Source organism: Chiloscyllium plagiosum, unplaced genomic scaffold (genome assembly GCF_037043375.1).
Source record: "Chiloscyllium plagiosum isolate Xiang-an unplaced genomic scaffold, Cpla_swu_hap1 HiC_scaffold_29, whole genome shotgun sequence".
NCBI lineage: Eukaryota > Metazoa > Chordata > Chondrichthyes > Orectolobiformes > Hemiscylliidae > Chiloscyllium > Chiloscyllium plagiosum.
In genome coordinates, this window is record NW_028270167.1 from 35,761,465 (window position 1) to 35,787,996 (window position 26,532).

A 26,532-nucleotide genomic window follows, 5' to 3' on the forward strand; every position below is an offset into this window, starting at 1 on the left:
TGTTATCTATCTAGATTTCCAAAAGGCCTTTGAAAAGATGCCTCACGGGAAGCTGCTGAGTAAGGGGAGGGCTCATGGTGTTCGAGGTGAGCTACTGGTATGGACTGAGGATTGGCTGTCTGACAGAAGGAAGAGAGTTGGGATAAAAGGTTCTTTTTCAGAATGGCAGCTGCTGACAAGTGGTGTTCCACAGGGTTCACTGTTGGGGCCACAGCTGTTCACTTTATAAATTAATGATCTGGATGAAAGGACTGGGGACATTCTGACAAGTTTGCCAATGATACGAAGTTAGGTGGGTAGGCAGGCAGTACTGAGTAAGTGGGGAGGCTGCATAAAAATTTAGACAGTTCAGATGAGTGGTCCAGGAAATGGCTGATGAAATTCAACATGAGCAAATGCAAGGTCTTCCACTTTGGAAAAAAAGAATACAGGCATGGACTATTTTCTAAACAGTGAGGAAATTCATAAAGCCAACGTACAAAAGGATCTGGGAGTGCTATAGTCCAGGATTCTTTAAAGGTTGACTTGCAGGTCGAGTCCATGATTAAGAAAGCGAATGTAAATGTTGTCATTTATCTCAAGAGGGTTGGAATATAAAAACAGCAATGTTCTGCTGAGACTTAATAAAGCTTTAGTTCGGCCCCACTTAGAATACAGTGTCCAATTTTGGGTCCCACGCCTCAGGAAGGACATACTGGCACTGAAGCGTGTCCAGCTGAGATTCACATGGATGATCGCTAGAATGATATTATATTCATTAAAGTTTAGAAGGTTGAGGGGAGATCTAATAGAAACTTACAAGATAACGCATGTAATACCATGTAATGCTAGGAAATTGTTTCCGTTAGGCGAGGAGACTTCGACCCATGGGCACAACCTTCCCATTAGAGGGGGTAAATTTAGAACGGAATGAGGACACATTTCTTCAGCCGGAGTGGTGGGTCTGTGGAATTCATTGCCACGGAGGGCAGTGGAGACCAGGACGTTAAATGTCTTCAAGGCAGAGAATCAGGGGATATAGAGAGAGTGTGGATAGAGCTGAGAAATACTAAGGGTAAAAAGACCCTTTTGGGAGTTATCTACAGGCCCCCAAACAGTAGTCTGGATGTCGGATGCAAGTTAAATCAGGAGCTGAAATTGGTCTGTCGCAAAGATGTTACTACAGTTGTTATGGGGGATTTCAACATGCAGGTAGACTGGGAGAATCAGGATGGTATTGGACCTCAAGAAAGAGACTTTGTGGAGTGCCTCCGAGATGGATTCTTAGAACAGCTGGTGCTGGAGCCGACCAGGGAGAAGGCAATTCTGGATCTGGTATTGTGCAACACCAGGGACCTCGAAGTGAAGGAGCCATTGGGAAGTAGTGACCATAACACAATAAGCTTCAGTCTGCAATTCGAGAGGAAGAGGGTACAATCAGAAGTGACAATTTTTCAGTTGAATAAAGGGAACTACGGAGCTATGAGGGAGGACCTGGCGAAAGTTCAATGGTGCAATACCTTAGCAGGGATGACAGTGGAGGAACAATAATGCAGAAGTTGCAGGATCAGTTCATTCCAAAAAGGAAGATCAATCCTAGGAGGAGGCATGGGTGGCCGTGGCTGACGAGGGAAGTTAAGAAACATAAAGTTAAAAGAGAAAAAGTATAACATAGCAAAGATAAGTGGGAAAACGGAGGAATGGGAAGCTTTTAAAAGAACAACAGAGGATTACTAAGAAGGAAATACGCAGAGAAAAAATGAGGTACGAAGGTAAGCTGGCCAATAATATAAAGGAGGATAGTAAAAGTTTTTTTAGGTATGTGAAAGCCAAAAAAATGGTTATGACTAAAATTGGGCCCTTGAAGACAGAAACAAGGGAATATATTACGAGGAACAAAGAAATGGCAGACGAATTGAATTGGTACTTTAGATCTGTGTTCACTGGGGAAGACACAAGCAATCTCCCTGAGGTAACAGTGGCTGAAGGACCTGAACTGAAGGGAATTTATATTTGCCAGGAATTGGTGTTGGAGAGACTGTTAGGTCTGAAGGTTGATAAGTCCCCGGGGCCTGATGGTCTATATCCCAGGGTACTGAAGGAGGTGGCTCGAGAAATCGTGGATGCGTTGGTGATTATTTTCCAGAGTTCGATAGATTCGGGATCAGTTCCTGCGGATTGGAGGGTGGCTAATGTCATACCACTTTTTAAGAGAGGTGGGAGAGAGAAAGCAGGAAATTATAGACCAGTTAGTCTGACCTCAGTGGTGGGAAAGATGCTGGAATCTATTATAAAGGATGAAATTACGACACATTTGGATAGTAGTAACAGGATAGGTCAGAGTCAGCATGGATTTATGAATGGGAAATTATGTTTGACTAATCTTATGGAATTTTTCGAGGATGTAACTCTGAAGATGGACGAGGGAGATCCAGTAGATGTAGTGTACCTGGACTTTCAGAAAGCTTTTGATAAAGTCCCATATAGGAGGTTAGAGCGCAAAATTAGGGCGCATGGTATTGGGGGCAAATTACTAACTTGGATTGAAAGTTGGTTGGCTGATAGGAAACAAAGAGTAGTGATAAACGGCTCCATTTCGGAATGGCAGGCAGTGACCAGTGGGGTACCACAGGGATCAGTACTGGGACCGCAGCTTTTTACAATATATGTTAATGATATAGAAGATGGTATCAGCAATAACATTAGCAAATTTGCTGATGATACTAAGCTGGGTGGCAGGGTGAAATGTGATGAGGATGTTAGGAGATTACAGGGTGACCTGGACAAGTTAGGTGAATGGTCAGATGCATAGCAGATGCAGTTTAATGTGGATAAATGTATGGTTATCCACTTTGTTGGCAAGAACAGGAAGGCAGATTACTACCTAAATGGAATCAATTCAAGTAGAGGGGCAGTACAGAGAGATCTGGGTGTTCTTGTACACCAGTCAATGAAGGTAAGCATGCAGGTACAGCAGGTAGTGAAGACGGCTAATAGCATGTTGGCCTTCATAACAAAAGGGATTGAGTATAGAAGCCAAAAGGTTCTTCTGCAGCTGTACAGGGCCCTGGTGAGACCACACCTGGAGTACTGTGTGCAGTTCTGGTCTCCAAATTTGAAGAAAGACATTCTGGCTATTGAGGGAGTGCAGCGTAGGTTCACGAGGTCAATTCCTGGAATGGCAAGATTACCTTACACTGAAAGATTGGAGTGACTGGGCTTGTATACCCTTGAGTTTAGAAGACTGAGAAGGGATCTGATTGAGACATATAAGATTATTGAAGGATTGGACACTCTGGAGGCAGGAAACAGGTTTCAGCTGATGGGTGAGTGCCGAATTAGAGGACACAGCTTAAAAATACGGGGTAGACCATTTAGGACAGAGAGGAGGAGAAACTTCTTCACCCAGAGTGTGGTGGCTGTGTGGAATGCTCTGCCCCAGGGGGCAGTGAGGCCCAGTCTCTGGATTCATTTAAGAAAGAGTTGAATAGAGCTCTCAAGGATTGTGGAATGAAGGGTTATGGAGATAAGGCAGGAACAGGATATTGATTAAGGATGATCAGCCATGATCATATTGAATGGTGGTGCAGGCTCAAAGGCAGGACGGCCTACTCCTGCACCTATTGTCTATTGATAAATTCTTGCCCTTGCAAGGAATTAAGGGATATAGCGAGAGTGCGGGTAAGTGGAGTTGAAATGCCCATCATCCATGATTAAATGATGGAATGGACTCGATGGGCTGAATGGCCTTACGTGCACTCCTTCATCTTATGGACAAAACTCTGGCAGGCTGGATTACTCTCTCATAGGCTTCCTCAAGGCATCCAAAGATTTTAAATTAGACATTTAAAAGATCTGATAAAATATTCATAACGTCATAACTTTTCACTTTCTGTCCTCAGCCTTATGCACTCAACATCTGTAAAGAAACAGGGTACAAGGCGCTGACCTCCGACTCTGGTCTGCAAAGCTTGGCTCCCAGTGCAAATCCACCACCTACTCCAAGTGTGCCAAATGCTCCTGGGAACAGAAAGATCAGAGAGGAACAATCTGTTAGAAACACAGATGCTGCTTGCAAACAGATAGAAAAACACAAGATGGATGGAAGTCTTAAATCAGCGTGGGTGGTATCTGAGGGTAGCAAACAGTATGGCTCAGTTTTTCTTTCCTAGATCATATAATTATAGGCTTAAGCCTTGGACCAGGAGTTGGATTAGGAACATGGGGACAACATTCAGTGCAGTAGTGAAGGATTGCTACACTGTCCCGGCCCTGTTCCAATTCAATCAACCTGCTCTCAATAAAAATCTCAACTAGCCAGTGACTATTCCAGATTACTAGCATTTATAAAGCTGCAAATATGCAGACAATCACCACCTCGAACACAGACGTGCCACAGAGACCATAACTATGCCTTGCTGCCCCAATTCCCATATAATCTGCCTTGACCCAGCATCAAGCTCCTTTCATTCAACAGCATCACATTCTGCATTACTGACTACTTCCACTGACGTTAACCCTGCTCTCTCTTCCACTTCTGGAGGTTAATTTTGGGATAGAAACTTATTTTGAAATTGACACAAAAAATGAGGTTTTCGGTGTGCATTAAAGATTCTGGAGCACATAATACAAATAGGCGTTTCAGCACACTGGACAGAGAGACTACTGCAGTAACCCAAAGTAATGCTTTTCAGATAAAACATTAAACTGCACCCCATCAGCCCAAATCTCTCTATTTGCTTACATTTCTCCTCCAATTGGCACTGCCAAAATCAGATTGTCTGATTATTCAGTCCTGCTGTGAATGAGGTCTTGCTGGATCAAATTGGTTGGGATATTTGCCTAATAAAAGCAATTACAATTCAAAAGTGATTCATAGATTGCAAAGCATATGAGATGTCCAAAGGGTGAAATAAGGAGTTCTTTTCTACAATTCAGTGCAAAATTAATGTCTGAATTGTTCCATAATTAATACTTAATTGTAGAATAAACATTCTTTGCCTCCCGACCCCGCTCCTGGAAGCACCTACACATTGGTACCCCATCCAAATAAAAAAAGACTCTCACCACAGAAAGTGGTGAAACCACAGAAAGGAACTCCAGCCAGCTTGGAGCAATATCCACTTTCCAAAAAGGATTCTCCCGCTCCCCAGAGCTCCTTCAACAATTCAGTTTGTACTAACCAGGATCGAGCCATCGGAGAGGTCCTCGGGGTTTCAAGATATAAGCAGCACTCCCCACAAAATCACCCCCATCAGTCACTATGATGCTGTCCTCCTCCATCAAATGCTCGACACGATGCAGAACTTTCAGAGGATTCAGATGTGTCATCATTTCCTCCTCTGCTTTTTCACTGAAAAATGAAAAACAAAAATTCCATTTCAGAACTTGTGCCCAATCTATACATTTCATTTGACCAATCCAGACTTTAAAGCCTTGAAACAGTGTGTTCCGTGACTCAAGTTAATCACACCCACACACAGTCAGAGACATACAGCATGGAAACAGACCTTTCAGGCCAACCAATCCATATAGAACAATCTCAAACTAAACTAAACTAAATTCTGTTAGAATTCTTTGAGAAAGTTAGACAAAGGAGAGCCAGTGGATGTGATCTATTTTGACCTACCTGCTCCTGGCCCACATTCCTCCAAACTTTTCCTATTTGTGCACCTATCCAAATTTCTTCTAAACATTGCAATTGTGTCCACATCGACTACTGCCTCAAGAAGTTCATTCCATATGCAAACTATCCTGTTTGTAAAACATATTTGCCCCTTATGTCTTTGTTTAAAATCTCTCTCCTCTCATCTTAAAAATGTGCTCCCTCGTCTTGAAATTGTCCACCCTAGGGAAAAGACACCTACTATTAACCTTATCCATACCTCTCATGACTTTATAATCTCCTTCAAAGGTCATCTCTGAACCTTCTAAGCTCTAGTTAAAAAAAAGTCTCAACCTATTTTTATAACTCACGATTTGGAGATGCTGGTGTTGGACTGGGGTGTACAAAGTTAAAAATCACAACACCAGGTTATAGTCCAACAGGTTTAATTGGAAGCACGCTAGCTTTCGGAGCGATGCTCCTTCATCAGATGATTGTGGAGGGCTCGAACGTAACACAGAATTTATACCCTATGGCTATAAATTCTGTGTTATGATCGAGCCCTCCACAATCACCTGATGAAGGAGCATCGCTCTGAAAGCGAGTGTGCTTCCAATTAAACCTGTTGGACTATAACCTGGTGTTGTGTGATTTTTAACTTTATAACTCACCTTCCACATCTGGCAACATCCTGGTAACTATCCTCTGAACCCTCTCCAGCTTACTAATATGTTAGCCTTTTTTAAAGAAGTTTTTTAAAGAAAGCTAGTACATGAGTGTTAAGTACATGAGTGTTAGTAGCAAGACTGATATTCATTGCTCATTTCCTTGGGAAGGGGAGGGTGAACTACTGCAGCACATGTGGCATAGCAACAGAGTATTCCTAGGGAGGGACCTTGAAGTTTCTGACCCAGCTAAAGGAGGGTTAAAATCCATCCAGACAGGATAACCTAGGCCTATGTTATTCAGCACCACTGAGGAAGTGTTGCACTGTCAACAGTGCCATGTTTTGGATGGGTTAGCTGAATGGCAGCTTACCTAATGGGTAAAACAGGCACTAACCTCCTTCCCCTCTTACTGCAAGCTTCCTAATATTTGGCGCACACCTCTTGATTTTTGAAGCTTGCATCACACATCATTACAAACATTTATACCTCTGAATTTATTGGCACAATTTAAGTCGTCAACAATAAAACTCGACTGCAATTCTAGTCCCTTTCTCATTGGCCTGGCCTGATCCTTCCCGCTTGTAAGTGTTGACCACTTGTTACTGTTTTTTTCCCAACATCTGATAATTTGATCAAAATTGTAGTACTTGTGCTAGAGCCTTGCAAGCAATTGATGTGTCTGTATGACATCTGGGTGCCATCCTGTCATCCACTGACAGGAAAGCCCATGTAATATGCTGCAGAGCTCCTCAGCCAGTACTTGGGACTGGGAGGTTTAGATGATTCTTCTCAAACTCAAATTGACCCAGACAATTACAATATAATTACTACCTTGAACATGCAGGTCAGCTAACAGTTCAACTCAAGGTCAGCTCCGCATCCCTTCATCAATCTATTCCATTTAATCTCAAATATTCACAGCTGGACACAGGTCTTGTGTCATAGTGAATAGCATGTCTGTCTCTGAATTAGAATTTTTGGCTTTAAGTCACTCCAGGACTCAATGGCTGAGAAAAGTGCATTCGTAATGTGGCCAAACTATAATTGTAGAATCCCTACAGTGTGAAGCAGGCCATTCGGCCATCGAGTCCACACCGACCCTCCAAAGAGTATCCAATCCCCTTACTCGATCCCTGCAATGCTGTATTTCCCATGGCTAATCTGTGTATCTTTGGACTGTGGGATGGAACCTGCACAGACGCGTGGAGAATGTCGAAATTCCACACAGACAGACAGTCGCCCAAGGGCTGACTAGAGTGTGATGGAGATATACAGCATGGAATCAGACCCTTTGGTCCAACTCGTCCATGCCAAACCAGATATCCCAACTTAATCTAGTCCCACTTGGCAGTACCCGGCCCATATCCCTACAAACCCTTCCTATTCATATACCCATTCAAATGCCTTTTGAAATACTTCAATTGTACTAGCCTCCACCACTTCCTCTGGCAGCTCATTCCATACACACACCACACTCTGCATGAAAAGTTGCCACTTATATCTTTCCCCTTTCACCCTAAACCTATGCCCGCTAGTTCTGGACTTCCCCACCTCAGAGAAAAGACTTGTCTATTTATCCTATCCATGCCCTTCCTGATTTTATAAACCTCTATAAAAAGTCACCCCCTCAGCCTCCAACGCTCCAGGGAAAACAGCCCCAACCTGTTCAGCCTCTCCCTATAGCTCAAATTCTCCAACCCTGGCAACATCCTTGTAAATCTTTTCTGAACCCTTTCAAGTTTCACAACATCATTCCGATAGGAAGGAGACCAGAATTGCACACAATATTCCAAAAGTGGCCTAACCAACATTTTGTACAGCCGTAATATGACCTCCCAACTCCTGTACTCAATGCTCTGAACAGTAAAGGAAAGCATACCAAACGCCTTCTTCACTATCCTATCTACCTGTGACTCCAGTTTCAAGGAGCTATGAACTTGCACACCAAGGTCTCCTTGTTCAGCAACACTCTCTAGGACCTTATCATTAAGTGCATAAGTCCTGCTAAGATTTGCTTTCCCAAAATGTAGCACCTCGCATTTATCTGAATTAAACTCCATCTGCCACTTCTCAGCCCATTGGCCCATCTGATCAAGATCCTGTTGTAATCTGAGGTAACCTTCTTTGCTGTCCACTATACCTCCAATTTTGGTGTCATCTGCAAACTTACTAACTATACCTCCTATGTTCACATCCAAATCTATTATATATTATATATATATGACAAAAAGTAGTGGACCCAGCACTGATCCTTGTGGCACTCCACTGGTCACAGGCCTCCAGTCTGAAAAACAACTCTCCTCCACCACCACCCTCTGTCCTCTACCTTTGAGCCAGTTCTGTATCTCAATGGCTTGTTCTCCCTGTATTCCATGAGATCTAGCCTTGCTAACCAGTCTCCCATGGTCGAATGCCTTATTAAGTCCCTATAGATCACGTCCACCACTCTGCCCTTAATCCTCTTTGTTACTTCTTCAAAAAACTCAAGTTTGTGAGATGTGAGACGCCTTCCATCTCCTCCATGATTTTCGCTTGCCCAGTCCCCAACGACTTATCTTCACCATGGACATCCAGTCCCTGTACACCTCCATCCCCCATCACGAAGGACTCAAAGCCCTCCGCTTCTTTCTTTCCTGCCGTACCAACCAGTACCCTTCCACCTGACACCCTCCTTCGACTGACTGAACTGGTCCTCACTCTGAACAACTTTTCTTTCCAATCGTCCCACTTCCTCCAAACCAAAGGAGTAGCCATGGGCACCCGGATGGGCCCCAGCTATGCCTGCCTCTTCGTAGGATATGTGGAACAGTCCATCTTCTGCAGCTACACTGGCACCACCCCCCCACCTTTTCCTCCGCTACACGATGACTGTATCGGCGCTGCCTCGTGCTCCCACAAGGAGGTTGAACAGTTCATCCACTTTAACAACACCTTCCACCCCAACCTCAAATTTACCTGGACCGTCTCAGACTCCTCCCTCCCCTTCCTAGACCTCTCCATTTCTATCTCGGGTGACCGAATCAACACGGACATTTATTATAAACCAACCGACTCCCACAGCTACCTAGACTACACCTCCTCCCACCCTGCCCCCTGCAAAAATGCCATCCCATATTCCCAATTCCTTCGTCTCCGCCGCATCTGGTCCCAGGAAGACCAGTTCTAATGCCGAACAACCCAGATGGCCTCCTTCTTCAAAGACCGCAATTTCCCCTCAGACGTGATCGACGATGCTCTCCACCACATCTCCTCCACTTCCCGCTCCTCCGCCCTTGATCCCTGCCCCTCCAATTGCCACCAGGACAGAACCCCACTGGTCCTCACCTACCACCTCACCAACCTCCATATACATCCTATCATCCGTCGTCATTTCTGCCACCTCCAAACGGACCCCACCACCTGGGATATATTTCCCTCCCCTATCAGCGTTCTGAAAAGACCATTCCCTCCATGACTCCCTTGTCAGGTCCACACCCTCCCACCAACCCAACCTCCACTCCTGGCACCTTCCCCTGCAACCGCAAGAAATGCAAAACTTGCGCGCACACCTCCCCCCTTACTTCCCTCCAAGGCCCCAAGGGATACTTCCATATCCGCCACAAATTCACCTGCACCTCCACACACATCATTTACTGCATCCAATGCACCAGATGTGGCCTCCTTTATATTGGGGAGACAGGCTGCCTACTTGCGGAACGTTTCAGAGAACACCTCTGGGACACCCGGACCAACCAACCCAACCACCCCGTGGCTCAACACTTCAACTCCCCCTCCCACTCCACCAAGGACATGCAGGTCCTTGGACTCCTCCATCGCCAGACCATAGCAACATGACGGCTGGAGGAAGAGCACCTCACCTTCTGCCTAGGAACCCTCCAACCACAAGGGATGAACTCAGATTTCTCCAGTTTCCTCATTTCCCCTCCCCCCACCTTGTCTCAGTCCCAACCCTCGAACTCAGCACCACCTTCCTAACCTGCAATCTTCTTCCTGTCCTCTCCGCCCCCACCCCCACTGCAGCCTATCACCCTCACCTTGACCTCTTTCCACTTATGGCATTTCCAACGCCCAAATCCCTTCTCCCTACCTTTTATCTTAGCCTGCTTGGCACACTCTCCTCATTCCTGAAGAAGGGCTCATGCCCGAAACGTCGATTCTCCTGCTCCTTGGATGTTGCCTGACCTGCTGCGCTTTTCCAGCAACACATTTTCAGCTACCCCAATCAGCCCTTGCCTTTCCAAATACGTGCAAATCCAGTCCTTCAGGATTCCCTCCAACAACTGCCCACCACCGACGTCAGGTTCATTGGTCTATAGGTCCCTGGCTTATCCTTACCACCTTTCTTAACAGTGGCACCACATTAGCCAACCTCCAGTCTTCCGGTACCTCACCTGCGACTATCAATGATACAAATATCTCAGCAAGGGGCCCAGCAATCACTTCCCTAGCTCCCCACAGAGTTCTAGGGTGCACCTGATCAGGTCCTGGGGATTCATCCACTTTTATGCGTTTCAAGATATCCAGCACCACCTCCTCTCTAATATGGACATTTTTCAAGACGTCACCATCTATTTCTCTACATTCTGTACCGTCCATGTCCTTCTCCACAGTAAACACTGATGCAAAATACTTGTTTAGTATCTCCCCCATCTCCTGTGGTTCCACACAAAGGCCGTCTTGCTGATCTCTGAGGGGCCTGTTTCTCTCCCTAGTTACCCTCTTATCCATAATATATTTGTAAAAAGCCTTTGGATTCTCCCTAACCCTATTTCCCTTTCTGATTTCCCTCTTAAGTATACTCCTACTGCCTTTATACTCTTTTATGGATTCACTTAATCTATCCTGTCTCTACCTGGCATATGCTTTGTTTTTTTCTTAACCAAAGCCCCAACCTGTCTAGTGATCCAACATTCTCTACACCGACCAGCCTTTCCTTTCTCCCTAACTGGAATATTCTTTCTCTGGATTCTCACTCTCTCATTTCTGAAGGCTTCCCATTTTCCAGCCGTCCCTTTACCTGTGAACATCTGCCCCCAATCAGCTTTCGAAAGTTCTTACCTGATACCGTCAAAATGAGCCTTTCTCCAATTTAGAACTTCATCACTATTTTAAAACTAATAGAATTATGATCGCTGGCCCCAAAGTGCTCCGCACTGACACTTCAGACTAGTTGAGTGTCAATATGTAAGTCCTACAAATACACACCAGTGTCAGGCAATAATGACTGGAGAGATTCCCTATTAGCCATGTGTCATCTCTACCATCACTATCCATAGTTCCAGGCTATTACAGAGTTTAGCGTAGGCAGTTTGGGTGGACAGCTGGCATGGACCAAACTGGTGCCAGCAGCATGGGTTTCAATTCTGACCGCAGCTGAAGTGGACCCTGGAACTGCCTCAATGTGGAGGTCACAGTGCTGTGGGTCAAACCTATCCCAAAGCAAAGGACAGGCGATGAAAACTTGTTTTTGCCTCAACTACTTAGCTTAAATTTCCTGAACTTAGGTGTTTCTTCTGTTGCATTTTCTTTAGTCTCTCGCATTTAATTTTGTCCCTCATTCAAAGTACCTCAAATCACTAGAAATTCCCTTTAACCCATCTCAGCTTTTCATAACTTAAAGCATGATCATGTTGGTCTGTTGCTTATATTATACTATTAAAAAGCACATGGTTTTCCAATGTTACAGCATTCATGTATTTGTACCAATTAGCCTTTTCCTTTTTGACATCTCCATCCTTCAGGTGTCGGGTCCAATCACGGGGAGCCTGGTAACCTCGCAACCCCTCTGCCAACCGAACTAAAAAGGAACCAGCATCACCTGACAAAGAAAGATTAAAATGATCAGATATTTGGCAAGAGTTACAACTGAATAAGACCATAATGCTTCAGAGTACAGTGACGGGTTTGAATCAATTCAGCGACTTGATAGTCAGTCCCAATCTGCGTGAAAATCCTTTCAAAACAATGTTGCCAAGTGTCATCCACTTACTCTTTCTTTCAATAAACCAGTGCCAGCCAGAATTTCCTATTCCTGTTGGTTTTTGGGCAGGTATGATGAAAAAGATATATCATCATTTTGGATTTCAAAATAAATCAATCCATCTTTGTTAAAACAGTAAGTACAGACCCCTGTGCTTGGCAAGCTGTTTATTTTGTTGGGATTACAACAGGTGAAATAAATGTTCAAGGTCATTTGCTTTGTTCTCAGCTCAGTTCAGAAAACAGCAGTGCTGAGTTTAGAAACAATTTTAGTTTCTCACCCCAATGATGGCATTTCAGGGAACCAGACACCTCCGCAGAAGGGTTTAGTTTGTGAAACTTTCGAACTAGGCAAGTTGAGTTAGAAAGCAGACCTGGAAAAGACTCAATGAATTGTCTCTCAAGTCCATTGCAAAAAGTTGTAAGGAGTCAGTTTAGTAGCTTGAGGCTCTGTCATGGATAGTGTCAGGGAACAGGTAGAGACTTGGCTTTGCTGTGTATTTCAAGATTAGAATTGTCTTCTAAACTTAGATTATCATGAAGTTACCACATCGCCTTGATACTTATTATGAAGTACCAGGACTATAACTGAAGCAAGGTCGGCTTTGCTCCATGCAATCTCTGATACAGGGTCCATGCACAAAGATTATGCAGCTAGTTTGAGGGCTGGGATAGAGAACAGGCATTCTCCGAGTGGTCCTTTTCCCATGCAACTGCCCTGTGAAATTGAGTGGGGGTGGGAGAGTGGAGGTGTTCACTCTATTGCAGTGGTTATAAGAAAACAAAAAGCCAATCAAGATTAGCTATTCACCATTCACAGAATTCCTTTCCCCGCTTTAGTCAAAGACAGCGCCAAAACTAAACTTAGCAACTCTTTGTGTAGTCTCAGATCTTAACTCTGAAACTAAATCATGAGATGCAGGGTTTACAGGTTTGAATGCAACCATGGATTGCACTGCACTGAGCCCACTGTGCAGAGCTATGGCTCTTAAAGGAAGTTAATCACCACTTACCTCTCACAGCGAGTGTTGGCTTCCAGAACATGTCTGAGTTTTTCAGCAATTGCGAACGGTCGCGGTTTACAGCAACTATCTGGCTCCGTTTGCTGAGGACACGGCCATAAGACAAACGAAAATCACACACTATACCTGTTTGTCAAAAAACGTAAAAGCCATCAGACTTGGTGGGGACTATGGCATGGGGTGCACAGGTTGAGGGGACCTTAATCACCAATGACAGAGTATGAGATAATCACACAGAAGCTCAGCTGATGAGAGCTCTGCTTAAGGGCAGAACCTTGCTGCAGTTAAAATATATCCGTCTTGCAGGCTGCACATTTCATTAAATGTAGGTTTCTTTGCACTTAATCCATCATAATTTACCAAGTTGATGTCCAGCTAAGGGCAGCTGCCCATAAATGACCCAGAGTACAAAAGATGAGAAATGTAACACATTTGGGTTCACTTTTAAAGAGAAAAGTGATGCACACACCAGTTAGTATCAGTTTAGTTACAGGCAGCCTGTGTAAAACTGAAGTCTTCAAATAATGAGTCAAGCAGTTCAAGATAGAGTTTACTGAAAATCTCATTTTGCATTTTTCTGAATTCAGGTGAAGGTACTAAAATATACAGCATCAGGTGGGATAGCTGAAGTAAAGATACAGGTTGGCCATGAGCTAACTGAACAATGAATCAAGCTCCAAAAGCCACATGGCCAACATCTATTCTCACATTTTATTCCACGATGAGGTCTGAGAGAAAAAGAAAAGTCCATCTTAAAAAAAAACAAAGACTGGGAATGGCCAGCACCAGTCAGTCCAGGACTCACTCGTGAGATTAGTTACCCTAGTGAAGCCACTCCAGCAGCACTAGCACAGCATGCAGGAAAGAAGGGAAGTTAACACCCACACACGTTCCAGGCGCACACAGCATCAAATTGGAAATGTCCTAGTAGACAAGTCGCAGAAGATTCACTGTACTAGCTCCTAACATTGAGAAAAGCATCCCACCAGGGCCACATACTCAAATGCAACTGCATTTTAAGGGGCAAGGCAAGCCCAAAATAATCCCAAATATCTGTTTTACTCCGCTTTAATGCTTATTGCAAGCTTTTGAGATAATTAGATTCAAAATTTGCTATTGCGGTTCAATCAGGACCTCACTTACCTGCCAATATGACCAGGTCTGCCTCTTTCAAAGCATCCCTTCGGTTCTGTCGGATGTGAATGGGGCTGTCCCTTCCCAGCATTCCTCGAGCCATGCCTCCCAGGAAGCAAGGGATCGCCAGAGACTCCAGAGCTGCCCTGGTTGGAAAATTCTTTTACAATACCAAGTACATAATTGGTTCACTGAACTATTATAGATCACAAATGGTGTTGAGCATTATGAAAGGATAAAATGAAAATAAACAAGTCGAAGTCAACATAAAAGTCAAAATATTATATTTTTTCTTTCCAATTTGCATTTTTTAAAAAGTATTTCAAAAAAGGAAGAGAGAATATTGGCCAATCTCATAACAGTTCACAAAATGCCTTGTCTATGTCCATTCAGTTCTTCTGGCCTAGTCTAGATTGATTCAAATCCAAAAGAGCTTTATTATACATACATGCACATTCGAGATTATTTTAATCTATGTCCTAAACTCATTTCATGTGGAACTGGCACACATCATACTGAAACCTGAGTTAGTGTCACCCATATGTTACAGCGCACAATCTCTATTTTTCTGCTTCTATAGTCATTACATCCCTGATCTTCAGCATTTCCCTAATCCAACACTGTTCACTTCCTTCACTATTCAATTCTCACAAACTCTCTCTCTGACCATTCCTCCAACTCCCCTTCCCACACAAGATACAAGAGATGTGGAAAAGGTCATCTGGGCTTACCAGATGAATACTAATCACTATTGCTGTCCCCACCATTTTCTCAGATAGAGTATGGGTGTATGCACAGAGCATTCTCGTATAACTTCTAAAGCTCTTCCTTCATTAGTTCCACTTTCTTTAACAATACAGGCATGCTGCAGTGTAGCTCTAACGTCACTGGTCTAGTAACCCAGGCTATTGATCGGGGGATATCGTCTTAAATTCCATGGTAGGTGATAGAATTGAAATTAATTAATACATCTGGATTACAAAGCTAATATTTGTAATCACGAAGTTAATGTCAGCAAAATGCATCTGTTTCACTAATGTCTGCTGTCCTTGCCTCAAGCCTTCCTAAACTAGTGGACAGGACTTCATGTAGGGTCACAAGCTGTAATTTTGGGGTCGTGAGCTCAAGAGGCAGTAATGGCCATCTGCCCGGACACATCCCACGCCACACCCACTGCCAACCTAGCACTCAGCTTTGAGAGGGGCGGTGACAATTTTCAACCCTCAAAATGCGGTCACAGTGGGAAACTGTTCAGGAATCACCGAACCCTTCCAAGGCCATTTGGTGCACCAAATCCACACCTACCCTCCGAAGACCCACCAAGACCCACCCCATTCCATTCGCGTAACTCCGCATTTCCCATGGCTAATCCACCTAGCCTGCACATCCTTGGATACACTATGGGCAATGTGCAAGCAATGCCTTATGTAATCTGATATCAATATGACTCATGAATCCATACACGTGTTGTGGACTCTTAACCAGGTCCAAAATTGCCTGATAAACCCATACAAGTCAAGGACCCAAAAGGATGGACAATTAATGCTGTCCTTGTCAGCAATTCCTACATCCCACGAGAGAATAGGTTTTTAAAAATTGAGCAAGATTCCAGGCCTCCTATGGAAAAGTACTGTGATTCCTTTCTCTGCACAACTCCGAAATTGCAAATTTTGACTCCTACAACAAGCAAAGAAGGGCAAATTCCAGGTCATAACTGACCTCAGATCTTAAATATTAAAACAGTGCATGAGTTCAGTGTCTAACCCAATGCTGAAGGAGCATCCCAAAACATTTCTATCCTCACTGATCACTTCATATGTACTTAAGTCAAACTGGAATGTAACAACATTTTCATAAAGCAAGATGTAAGGCCAGCCCATAGACAGTAGTTGCTCAATGACTTACCGGACATTGTCCGCAGGTGTTGGTGGCAGCGTTGCTTGACTGCCCAGAAGGATGACTGGTTTTTTAGCTCTGCTCACCATCTCCATACAGCACTGCACCTAAAAAATAAAATCAAAAAAACCCTTCAGATTGGTGCCTAACATCATGAACAAAGTACTAAACTTGCAATAAAAACAAAAATGTTGGAGATCACAACAGGTCAGGCAGCATTTCAGCTTGTGAACAGAGGAGGGAGAGTTAGCAAGTTTGCAGATGACATCAAAATTGGAGGTAGTGGACAGCGAAGAAGGTTCCCTCAGAGTACAATGAGATTTTGATCAGATGAGCCAATGGGCTGAAGGGTGGCAGATGGGAGTTTAATTCAGAGAAATATGAGGTCCTGCATTTTGGAAAGGCAAATCAGGGCAATACGCTGACTTATACGCTCAATGGTAAAGTCCTGGGGAGTGTTACTGAACAAAGACCTTGGAGTGCTGGTGCAGAACTCCTTGAAAGTAGAGTCGTAGGTAGATAAGATAGTGAAGATATCATGCGGTATGCTTGCCTTTAGTCTTTCGTGCATTGAGTGCAGGAGATGGGAGGTCATGCTAAGGCTTTTCAGGATATTGGTTAGGGCACTTTTGGAATAATGCGTGTAATTCTGGTCTCCTTCCTATTGGAAAGGTGTTGTGAAACTTGAAAGGGTTCAGAAAAGATTTACAAGGATGTTACCAGAGTTGGAGGGTTTTAATCTATAGTGAAAGGTTGAAGAGGTTGGGGCTGTTTTCCCTGGTGTATCGGAGGCTGAAGGGTGACCTTACAGAGGTTTATAAGATCATGAGGGACATGGACAAGGTAAAGAGATGAGGTCTTTTCCCTGGAATGGGGGAGTCAAAAACTAGAGGGCATAGGTTTAAGGGGAGAGGGGAAAGATTTAAAAGGCATCTAAGGGGCAGCTTTTTCAAGCAGAGGGTGGTGCATGAATGGAATGAGCTGCCAAACGAAATGGTGAAGGCTGGTATTGGGACGGTTAAATGAATACGAAGGGTTTAGAGGGAAGTAGGCCAAATGCTGGTAAATGGGACTAGATTAGTTAGGATATCTGGTTGTCATGGACGAGTTGCACTGAAGGGCTTGTTTCCGTGTTGTACATCTCTATAATTCTATTGAGACTTGAAGCGTTAGCTTTCTTTCCAAGGATGCTGCCTGACCCACTGATTTCCATCACTTTGTTTTCAGAACACATTCCAGCATCTGCAGTAATTTGCTCCTACATTAAATTTGCAAAACTAATTGAAGCTTAGATTGGTCAATAAGGACCAAAGGTTTGACCAGGCCTGAACTAGGTTGGTGGATCTCAACATGAGTGGTGATAAGCAACGTCCTCTCTACGCTGCACAAATAATTGCAGCCTTTGAAACTGTCCCCATTAATCGATGGAGCAGGTTCTTGGAAAACTTTCAAGTCAGGGGTAGACAGATTCTGGACTAATGTGAGAGGTGAAAGTGTATGGGGAAATCCAGTTGGAGGGAACGTGGATGTGAGGCCACAATGATATCAGCCAAGATAAATAGACATTAGGTGCAGGAGTAGGCCATTCTGCCCTTGGAGCCTGCAGCACCATTCAATATGATCATCCTTAATCAGTATCCTGTTCCTGCCTTATCTCCATAACCCTTGATTCCACAATCCTTGAGAGCTCTATCCAACTCTTTCTTAAATGAATCCAGAGACTGGGCCTCCACTGTCCTCTGGGGCAGAGCATTCCACACAGCCACCACTCTCTGGGTGAAGAAGTTTCTCCTCATCTCTGTCCTAAATGGTCTACCCCGTATTTTTAAGCTGTGTCCTCTGGTTCGGCACTCACCCATCAGCTGAAACCTGTTTCCTGCCTCCAGAGTGTCCAATCCTTCAATAATCTTATATGTCTCAATCAGATCCCCTCTCAGTCTTCTAAACTCAAGGGTATACAAGCCCACTCGCTCCAGTCTTTCAGTGTAAGGTAATCCCGCCATTCCAGGAATTGACCTCGTGAACCTACGCTGCACTCCCTCAATAGCCAGAATGTCTTTCTTCAAATTTGGAGACCAGAACTGCACACAGTACTCCAGGTGTGGTCTCACCAGGGCCCTGTACAGCTGCAGAAGAACCTCTTGGCTTCTATACTCAATCCCTTTTGTTATGAAGGCCAGCATGCTATTAGCCTTCTTCACGACCTGCTGTACCTGCATGCTTACCTTCATTGACTGATGTACAAGAACACCCAGATCTCTCTGTACTGCCCCTCTACCTAAATTGATTCCATTTAGGTAGTAATCTGCCTTCTTGTTCTTGCCACCAAAGTGGATAACCATACATTTATCCACATTAAACTGCATCTGCCATGCATCTGACCACTCACCTAACTTGTCCAGGTCACCCTGTAATCTCCTAACATCCTCATCACATTTCACCCTGCCACCCAGCTTAGTATCGTCGGCAAATTTTCTAATGTTATTACTAATACTATCTTCTATATCATTAACATATATTGTAAAAAGCTGCAGTCCCAGTACTGATCCCTGTGGTACCCCACTGGTCACTGCCTGCCATTCCGAAATGGAGCAGTTTATCACTACTCTTTGTTTCCTATCAGCCAACCAACTTTCAATCCAAGTTAGTACTTTGCCCCCAATACCATGCACCCTAATTTTGCTCACTAAGCTCCTATGTGGTACTTTATCAAAAGCTTTCTGAAAGTCCAGGTACACTACACCTACTGGATATAGTGTACCTGGAACTTACGGAATGGTAGAGCAGGTATTAGAGTTCAAAGGCCCACTCCTGCTCCTAATTGTTTTGTTTGCAATTCATATGTTTGCATTAGAATCATTTGGCTATTTCTAGTTTACACCGATTTCGAGCTAAGATGCTAATTCCCATGATGCCTTATATAAGCTAATTTTGAATATCATGATTCACGGAAATCCACCTCATTAGCTGTGGCCATGGGATGATCAACTGGTAGCGGTGAGATGTCCCTCTTGTCCCAGGCTCCAGCAAACAGGTTATTCAGATGGTTATGAAGATACCTGAGGAAAGATAAAGAGAACTTATTGCACAAAAGAAAAAAAAAACTGATTTGCAACTCAAAACACAATTCCCACCTCGGTGCAAACTTTGAGTGAACAGGAACATTTATTGAATGGGCTACCTTTTAAACTGTCATCGGCTCTTCAGGTATATATGTGAATGAATTGCAGGTAATTAGCTCAGAGAATAAGTAATACCAGTACGTTCAAGGTAAATGTGGCTACATTTTGGACGCATGTCAAACTTTACCAAACACAAATAAATTTTAAGAGGGAAAAAAACTCACCAGAATCTGCAGAGATAGAATCCCTGTAGTATGGAAGCAGGCCATTCAATACCAATCCACCGAAGAGCACCCCACCCAGACCCACTCCCCATCCTATCTCTGCATTCCCCATGGCTATCTAGCCTGCACATCCCTAGACACTATGGGCAACTCAACACAGCCAATCCAACTAGCCTGCACATCGTTGGACTGTGGGAGGAAACCGGAGCACCAGGAGGAAACCCACGCAGACACGGAGAATGTTCAAACGCCAGAATAACACCCCTACCCTGTAACCCCGCATTTCCCATGGCTAACCCATCTAGCCAGCACATCCCTAGATACAATGAGTAATTTATCATGGTTAGTCCAACTAATCTGCACTTCTGTGGTATTGTGGGAGGGAATCAGGGCAGCCTGACGAAATCCACACAGACAGTTGCCTGAGGATGGAATCAAACTCTGGCCTCTGGCACTATAAGGCAGCACTACTAACCATTGAGCCACATGTCGCACCAGATTACTGGATAACAAACAGAAATTTGAGATGAATATCCTACATTCTCTTCCTGGTATAACTTACTCCAACAACTCAAATACCATTGGAATACAATTTAATGATTTTACCTAAACCAACTGGAATAGTCAAGACAACCCACCCAACCCTTAATTTGTCAACATATCACACATAAGATCAATCTACAGTGCACGATCAACCAAATTATCCCATATTTCCCCCCCATTCATGACTAAGTTACCCCTTCACAACAAGTCAAAGCAGATAAGGGAATTGTACAATGATCCTACGTTCTGAGGATTGACACACAAGCCACTAGAGTCAAACTATAACATCACCATACACTATTGTATAGACCTAGCATTTCAAGATCAGTTCTGCTGATTGAAAATAGATGGCAAGCATTCACTGATGCCACCACAGATTAAGTACCTGTGTTACACTCCCATGTTTCCTATTGAGGGGTTGAGTTTGGAGAGGAAGTGACAAAGGGTCATATCTAAACTTGTTCCTTCACTACTTGCCATATTAGAACTGCACCACTCACCCACCCCTCAATGACACAAACATAATTGTAGGTATGGAGCCTGTTCTTCACTCGTACATTAAACCATAATGAGTCAACAAAAGAATTGCTGAGGAAAAGGAGACATGTTGTTGAAGTAGGTCATCTTGCAATCACTGGGATAAATGCAAGAATACTAAATTTGAAAGGGCACAACCATTTCTACTGAAGGAAAACTTAAGTAAATTGGTCAGCCAGGGTTGACTACAATTGTTGAGACATTGCATGGTGCATTCCAGATGACAATGTCTGTTTCCCCCACATCTTTAGTTACCTCATAATAAAACAACATCTGAATATGTATCATTTGCAGGGAAAGGATCTATTTCCATAGTGTTATAACCCCAACTGATGTCATTACTTGGCAAGTCAGATCTTAGACTGAAAATCTGGCTTGTAAGATCACATTCAGTTTTTTTTTCCTGATTTTACAGACAGACAGTCTTACACTGAAACAGAAGCTTGCAATGCAATAAAACAGAAGAAGCTCATTACCAAAAGACAAAACAATATAGAATACATCTATTTACATATAACAAAAGGAGAGATTTTTAAACACATGATAAATGTATAATCCAAAACATGCCTTTTCAGATCCCAAAACATCCTTTGTAAAGTATTGAAACCAGCAACATTTTTTTTTTCCTGACACCGTGACTGATTTAAGTTAACTGCAACTTCAACTTCCAGTCTGCAAAATCTGATAACTCCAGAAAGAAGCTGTTACACATTTAAACATAAACATACTTAACTACAAACAATTTATTCAGGGTTTCAACCAAACACTTCCAGTCTGAAACTACTCCCAGCTCCTTATTTTAATAATATGTAGTATTACAGACCTTCTCTCTTTCTCAGCTTTACATATTCACGTTCATCCATGAAATTTTACAGAATTGCCCAAAATGGAAACCCTCTCTCTGAACTACTTCATTTCCCCTAAAAAAAAACTAAAGTCCAGAAATTTCTAACAGAAATCTCGACCATAATGCTTTCCCTTGCTTGGCCATAAGCCCCACCAAATCTGTACAAAAATCTATTAGTACTAAAGGTTAACTTTCACAAATTGTTTTGAAAGAAATCACAATGGTTTGTTACAAGTTAATTACTAAATTCTTCAGACAGAAAAAAAAGCTGAAGTCCAAAAATCCAAAACTTTAAATAAACGATACTGACACACACGCACATACACTCTACATCACAAAAGGAGTTGCACATATGAATTAGTTTTCCCTACCAATATGCACCAATGTTTCTTGCAGTTGAAAAGCTTCCACAATGTCTTCCTTTTCAGAAAAGCTCAATTTCTGCATCATCAAGCAACATCACTAAAGTGCCACGTTACAAATTTGGTCAGTCAAGCCTGCTCTAATGGCTCCAAAAGAGAAAATGCTGGAAAATCTCAGCAGGTCTGGCAGCATCTGTAAGGAGAGAAAAGAGCTGACGTTTCGAGTCTAACTGACCCTTTGTCAAAGCTGAGAATTGCTCTAATGGCTGATGTAACTGTAGCCTCTGCTTGCCTATCTATCCTCTGTAACCGTTCACTCCCTTGTCAGTCAAGGATCTACCTATATCAGGTAACTACTGATTTTAAAAATCAGTAATTCTACCATGGACACTCCCAGGGAAGAGACGTCATTTAGTAACTCGAGTTAAGAAAATAAACGCTTCTCTTATTTTAAAACTGTGCCCCCTAGCGATGATACACCACATGACGGAAACATCCTTCCAGCACATCAAATCGAGAATCTAGTTTAATTGCAGCAAGGAGCAGGAGTAGACCATTCAGACCTTCAGGTTTGCAATCCCATTTTAGATCACCCCCATGGCTGCTCTATCTCCTGGACTCATATCCATTAGTATCTAGAAATTCATCAAACTCTATCCTGACTGTGTTCAATGGCAGAACCTCCAGTCTTCTAGGATAGCGAATTTCAAAGATTCATAACTTTCAGAGTGAAGAAAGTCCTTTTCTTACTTCTAAATGGCCTACCCTTCATTGAGAGTGTAAGTTTTAAGATTCCTTCAAGCCATTTTTACTGTAGTTACTCTTGAAACATTTTACAGATTTCAATAGGATTACCTCTCGTTCCTCTGAAATCTAGTTGAAGCAGGCTCAAAACATCTTCAGAAAAACAACATCAGCCCAGGAGACAGTCAAGTGAAACCTCTCTCCTCTGAATTTGAGTTTAGTTATATCCTTCCTCAGCTGTTTTAAGTTCAAATGGCTGTTTTGTTCTCATAGGGGGTGATTTTAATTCTCAGCACTCCCAACCCACCCCAACCCATCTTAAGAAAGGGGAAAAAAAACAAAACAGCCAGCGTTCCAGTTTCCAAACCCCAGCCAGCTTACCTCTGCTGGAAACAGTGTGGACGCTGGGGTGAAGACAGGCTTGAGCTCTGCTGTGATGCCTTCAGGGTTGAATTGACCATTCACACTCACTTTCTGGGCTCACATTGGGGAAATGGCCACTTTTGTGAGGTGCTGAAAGGTGCCCGTGGAACTGTCCTGCAGCACAAGTCACCACACTAGGGAGAGAAAATGGGAAAGCAATACTTGTGGCCACATTCAGTTAGTGCCAGTGGAGATGATGGCTAAATCGAGCAGAAAACTGGGGAAAAAGCAACAGCACCTTTTGGTGGATAGTTGATTCATTACAGCCCTTTCCTGACCAGAAAAACCACATTCATTTGCACAAAAGATTGACAGTGTTGTAGCAATAATTTTCCACTTTTGTAAAGGCATATTTCTGAAAGCAACTTATTGGAAAAGTAATTGTACAGTTCACTAGGCAAATTGTTGCTTTAAAACATAGAACTAAGGGCAATTCTACTAAATTGGCTTTATTCTCTCAACACAATTTGATTTTAGTAAACTCACCAATTTACAGCTTTTCCCACAACTCCCTTAGGTGCACTTTTTGGAATGACCTCTTTCCGAACTACATGATATGGGTAGAGGACATCAATTGGAAACTCAACAAACACAGGTCCTAAACATGTAGGAAAACAAAAAAAAAGTAGAAAAAAAAATTAAAAATCTGTTTTACACTAGACATTATTAAATACAAACAAACTGAATTTGGACCAACAGAGCCAAGTGAGATGATCAATTCATATTTGGCCAATTAGGAAAACAGGGTTTTTAATTCATTCACTCACAGAATGTGGGTATCATTGGTGGGGCTTAATTGCCCTGTTCTAACTGTCCTTAAAAGACTTAGCAGGCCATTTCAGAGGCTAGTTCAGACTCAACTATATTGCTGGAGTCTGGAGTCACACAGCTACCCAATCGATTAATGATGGCAGATTTCTTTCCCTAAATGACAATGTAGGAATCATGTCGCTATTTTATGACAATCTTATATGCACACAGCCAACATTGCTGACAACAGACTTTTAATGGATTTAGATTTACTTTATTAACTGAATTTAAATTCCCAGCCACAGTCTGAACTCATGCTTCCGGAACATTAGTTCACATTTTTAATTAGTATTCCAACAACATAACTGCTATATTACAGTTCCCATTTGAGAAAGTCAGCAAAAAATTGCCTGTGAACAAACTAGAATCTACCTGAAGCTTCATTTATTCCTGCCCGAGCAATATGCTTTAACACCAGAGAAGCTGATTCAGATATATGTGAAATTTTCACTCCAGAAATTAGTGACCCTCTGAACAACAGCAGCGATTGCTGCATTAAACCAGTGATGCCAACAGGCACACAAGATGAGGCACTAACTTTGAAATCTGCTTTCTATTCCAGTATCAGTAACTCACAAACAAGTCACATGGTTCTATTCCAGGGATTTGCCCTCAGCCCATTCCAAACTTGTTCAATGTTAATATATGGCTTGTGGCATCATTGATATATTCCAAAGACTAAGACTGCCATTGAGATTTTTACCATGTTGTGATGAATATAGACTATCTGCAGCCAATGCAGAAAATACATTACAGTAATGGAATACTCCACATTCGCCTGGATAATGATATGATTTGATTTCACACAGTCGTGTACTGAAATACAGTGAAATGTATTGTTTTGCATGCTCTACAAACAGATCATACCACACAAAGTGCATCAGGGTGACAGAACAGAGTGCACAATATAGTGTTACAGCCCCAGAGAAGGTGCAGAGAGATCAACATAACATTTGAGCGCTCTGTTCAAGCCTGTAACAGCGGAGACAAAGCTGTCCTTGAATCAGTTTGTATGGGTATTCAAATTTTTATATATTTGGCCCAACAGAAGAGGGTGGAAGAGAGTATAATCAGGGTGGGAGGGGGTCTTTGATTATCTTGGTTGCTTTTCTGAAGCAGCAGGAACTACAAATGGAGTCAATGGATGGAAGGCCTGGCTTGCGTGATGGACTGGCTGTGTTCATGACTCTTCGCTGTTTCTTGTGGTCTTGGGGAGAGCAGTTACTATACCACACTGTGATGCATTCCCAGATAAGATGCTTTCCATGGTGCATTTTTAAACATTGATAAGAATCTTTGTGGACATGCCAAATTTCCTTAACCTGCTGAGGAAGTAGAGATGTTCATGTCTTTTCTTGACCATTGCACTGACGTGAGTAGACCAGGAGAGATTGTGGGTAATCACCATTCCCAGACCATCTCCACCTCAACGCCATTGATGCAGTCAGGGGCGTGTCCTTCACTCCGTTTCCTGAAGTCAATGATCAGCTCCTTTGTTTTGCTGATGTTGATGGAAAGATTGTTGCCTTTATACCATGTGCTAAGCATTCAATCTTTTTCCCATACTCTGTCTGACCTACAGTGGTGGTGTTGTCAGCAAACTTGTAAATGGAGTTGGTGCAGAATTTGGCTGCACGGTTGTAAGCATATTATGTGTAAAGAGGTGAGTAGTCACTCTTCAGTGCACCAGTGTTGAGGATTATCGTGGAGGAGGTGTTGTTACCGATTGTAGTCTAAGATCAGGAATTTGAGGATACAGTTACTTGGAGAGGGGGGGGGGGTCAAGATCTAGGTCTCGGAGTTAAGATCCAGGTCTTGGAGCTTGGAGAGGAGTTTGTTTGGAATGATGGTGTTGAAGGCAGAGGGTAGTCAATAAGTAAGAATCCTGCCCTTTGGCTCTGAAAACCTTGCAGACTCACTTTGCATTTTGAGCAGAAGTTTATTTGTGATTGGTTCGGAGCCAAAGAACAGAAAATTGTATCAGGTGAGATTATTGAACTTCATACCTGGAGTACCAGACTGAGCCACTGCAATAGCTTTCCGGAGCACAGGAACAATGTCACGAACTGTACGGACAGTAGCACAGAACTTACAGAGGGTTCTGAAAAGTGACAGCTGATCAATATCTTGCAGCGCACCTCTGCCCTAAAAGGATAAGTAGAAATAAGAGAATGCACTTAGCTAAAGTCATAATTGAGATTTACTTACTGTACCAAATTTCTCCCATTAACCCATTAACAGTGCCTGGACCATCTGATGAGTCCTGGGTTTTGATTGGACTTCCTTCTCCACATTCTGTCTTCCTCATTATGGCACAGTAGCATATATATAAAAAAAATTCTCCTCTTTTTCCTGGATTGCTATCTTAAACTTCACCTTTCTCTTTTTTGTTCTTCTCTTTAGTCGCCACACATATACACAGACACTATGAAACATAACCTGCCCCACTGTGCCTCCCAACTCTCTGGTACCTCTGGACTCTGAAGATGTCCACAACCTCAGCATCCTATTCAATCAACTTAATCAATCAGCTTAATCAATCAGCTTAACATATCTTCAGTGATATTAAAAAGCTACACAGATCTCCACAACATCGCACAATTGTATTCATTTGCTTGTGAAATTCTCATCCAAGCT

At 43.0% G+C, this 26,532-nt stretch overlaps 1 protein-coding gene across 1 annotated transcript in view; it reads right to left on the bottom strand.

Moving 5' to 3' along the window:
- The window catches only part of hacl2 (2-hydroxyacyl-CoA lyase 2), a 48,668-nt gene that overhangs the window by 16,418 nt on the left and 5,718 nt on the right, over positions 1 to 26,532 (bottom strand). Inside the window, exons 4-12 of the mRNA XM_043676885.2 lie at positions 25,902 to 26,040; positions 23,572 to 23,683; positions 19,243 to 19,342; positions 16,293 to 16,390; positions 14,397 to 14,533; positions 13,245 to 13,379; positions 11,956 to 12,070; positions 5,163 to 5,332; positions 3,929 to 3,999 (exon numbers count right to left, since the gene is read on the bottom strand). Of these exons, the coding sequence (XP_043532820.2) occupies positions 3,929 to 3,999; positions 5,163 to 5,332; positions 11,956 to 12,070; positions 13,245 to 13,379; positions 14,397 to 14,533; positions 16,293 to 16,390; positions 19,243 to 19,342; positions 23,572 to 23,683; positions 25,902 to 26,040 (1,077 nt within the window). The remainder of the gene's footprint in view (positions 1 to 3,928; positions 4,000 to 5,162; positions 5,333 to 11,955; positions 12,071 to 13,244; positions 13,380 to 14,396; positions 14,534 to 16,292; positions 16,391 to 19,242; positions 19,343 to 23,571; positions 23,684 to 25,901; positions 26,041 to 26,532) is intronic.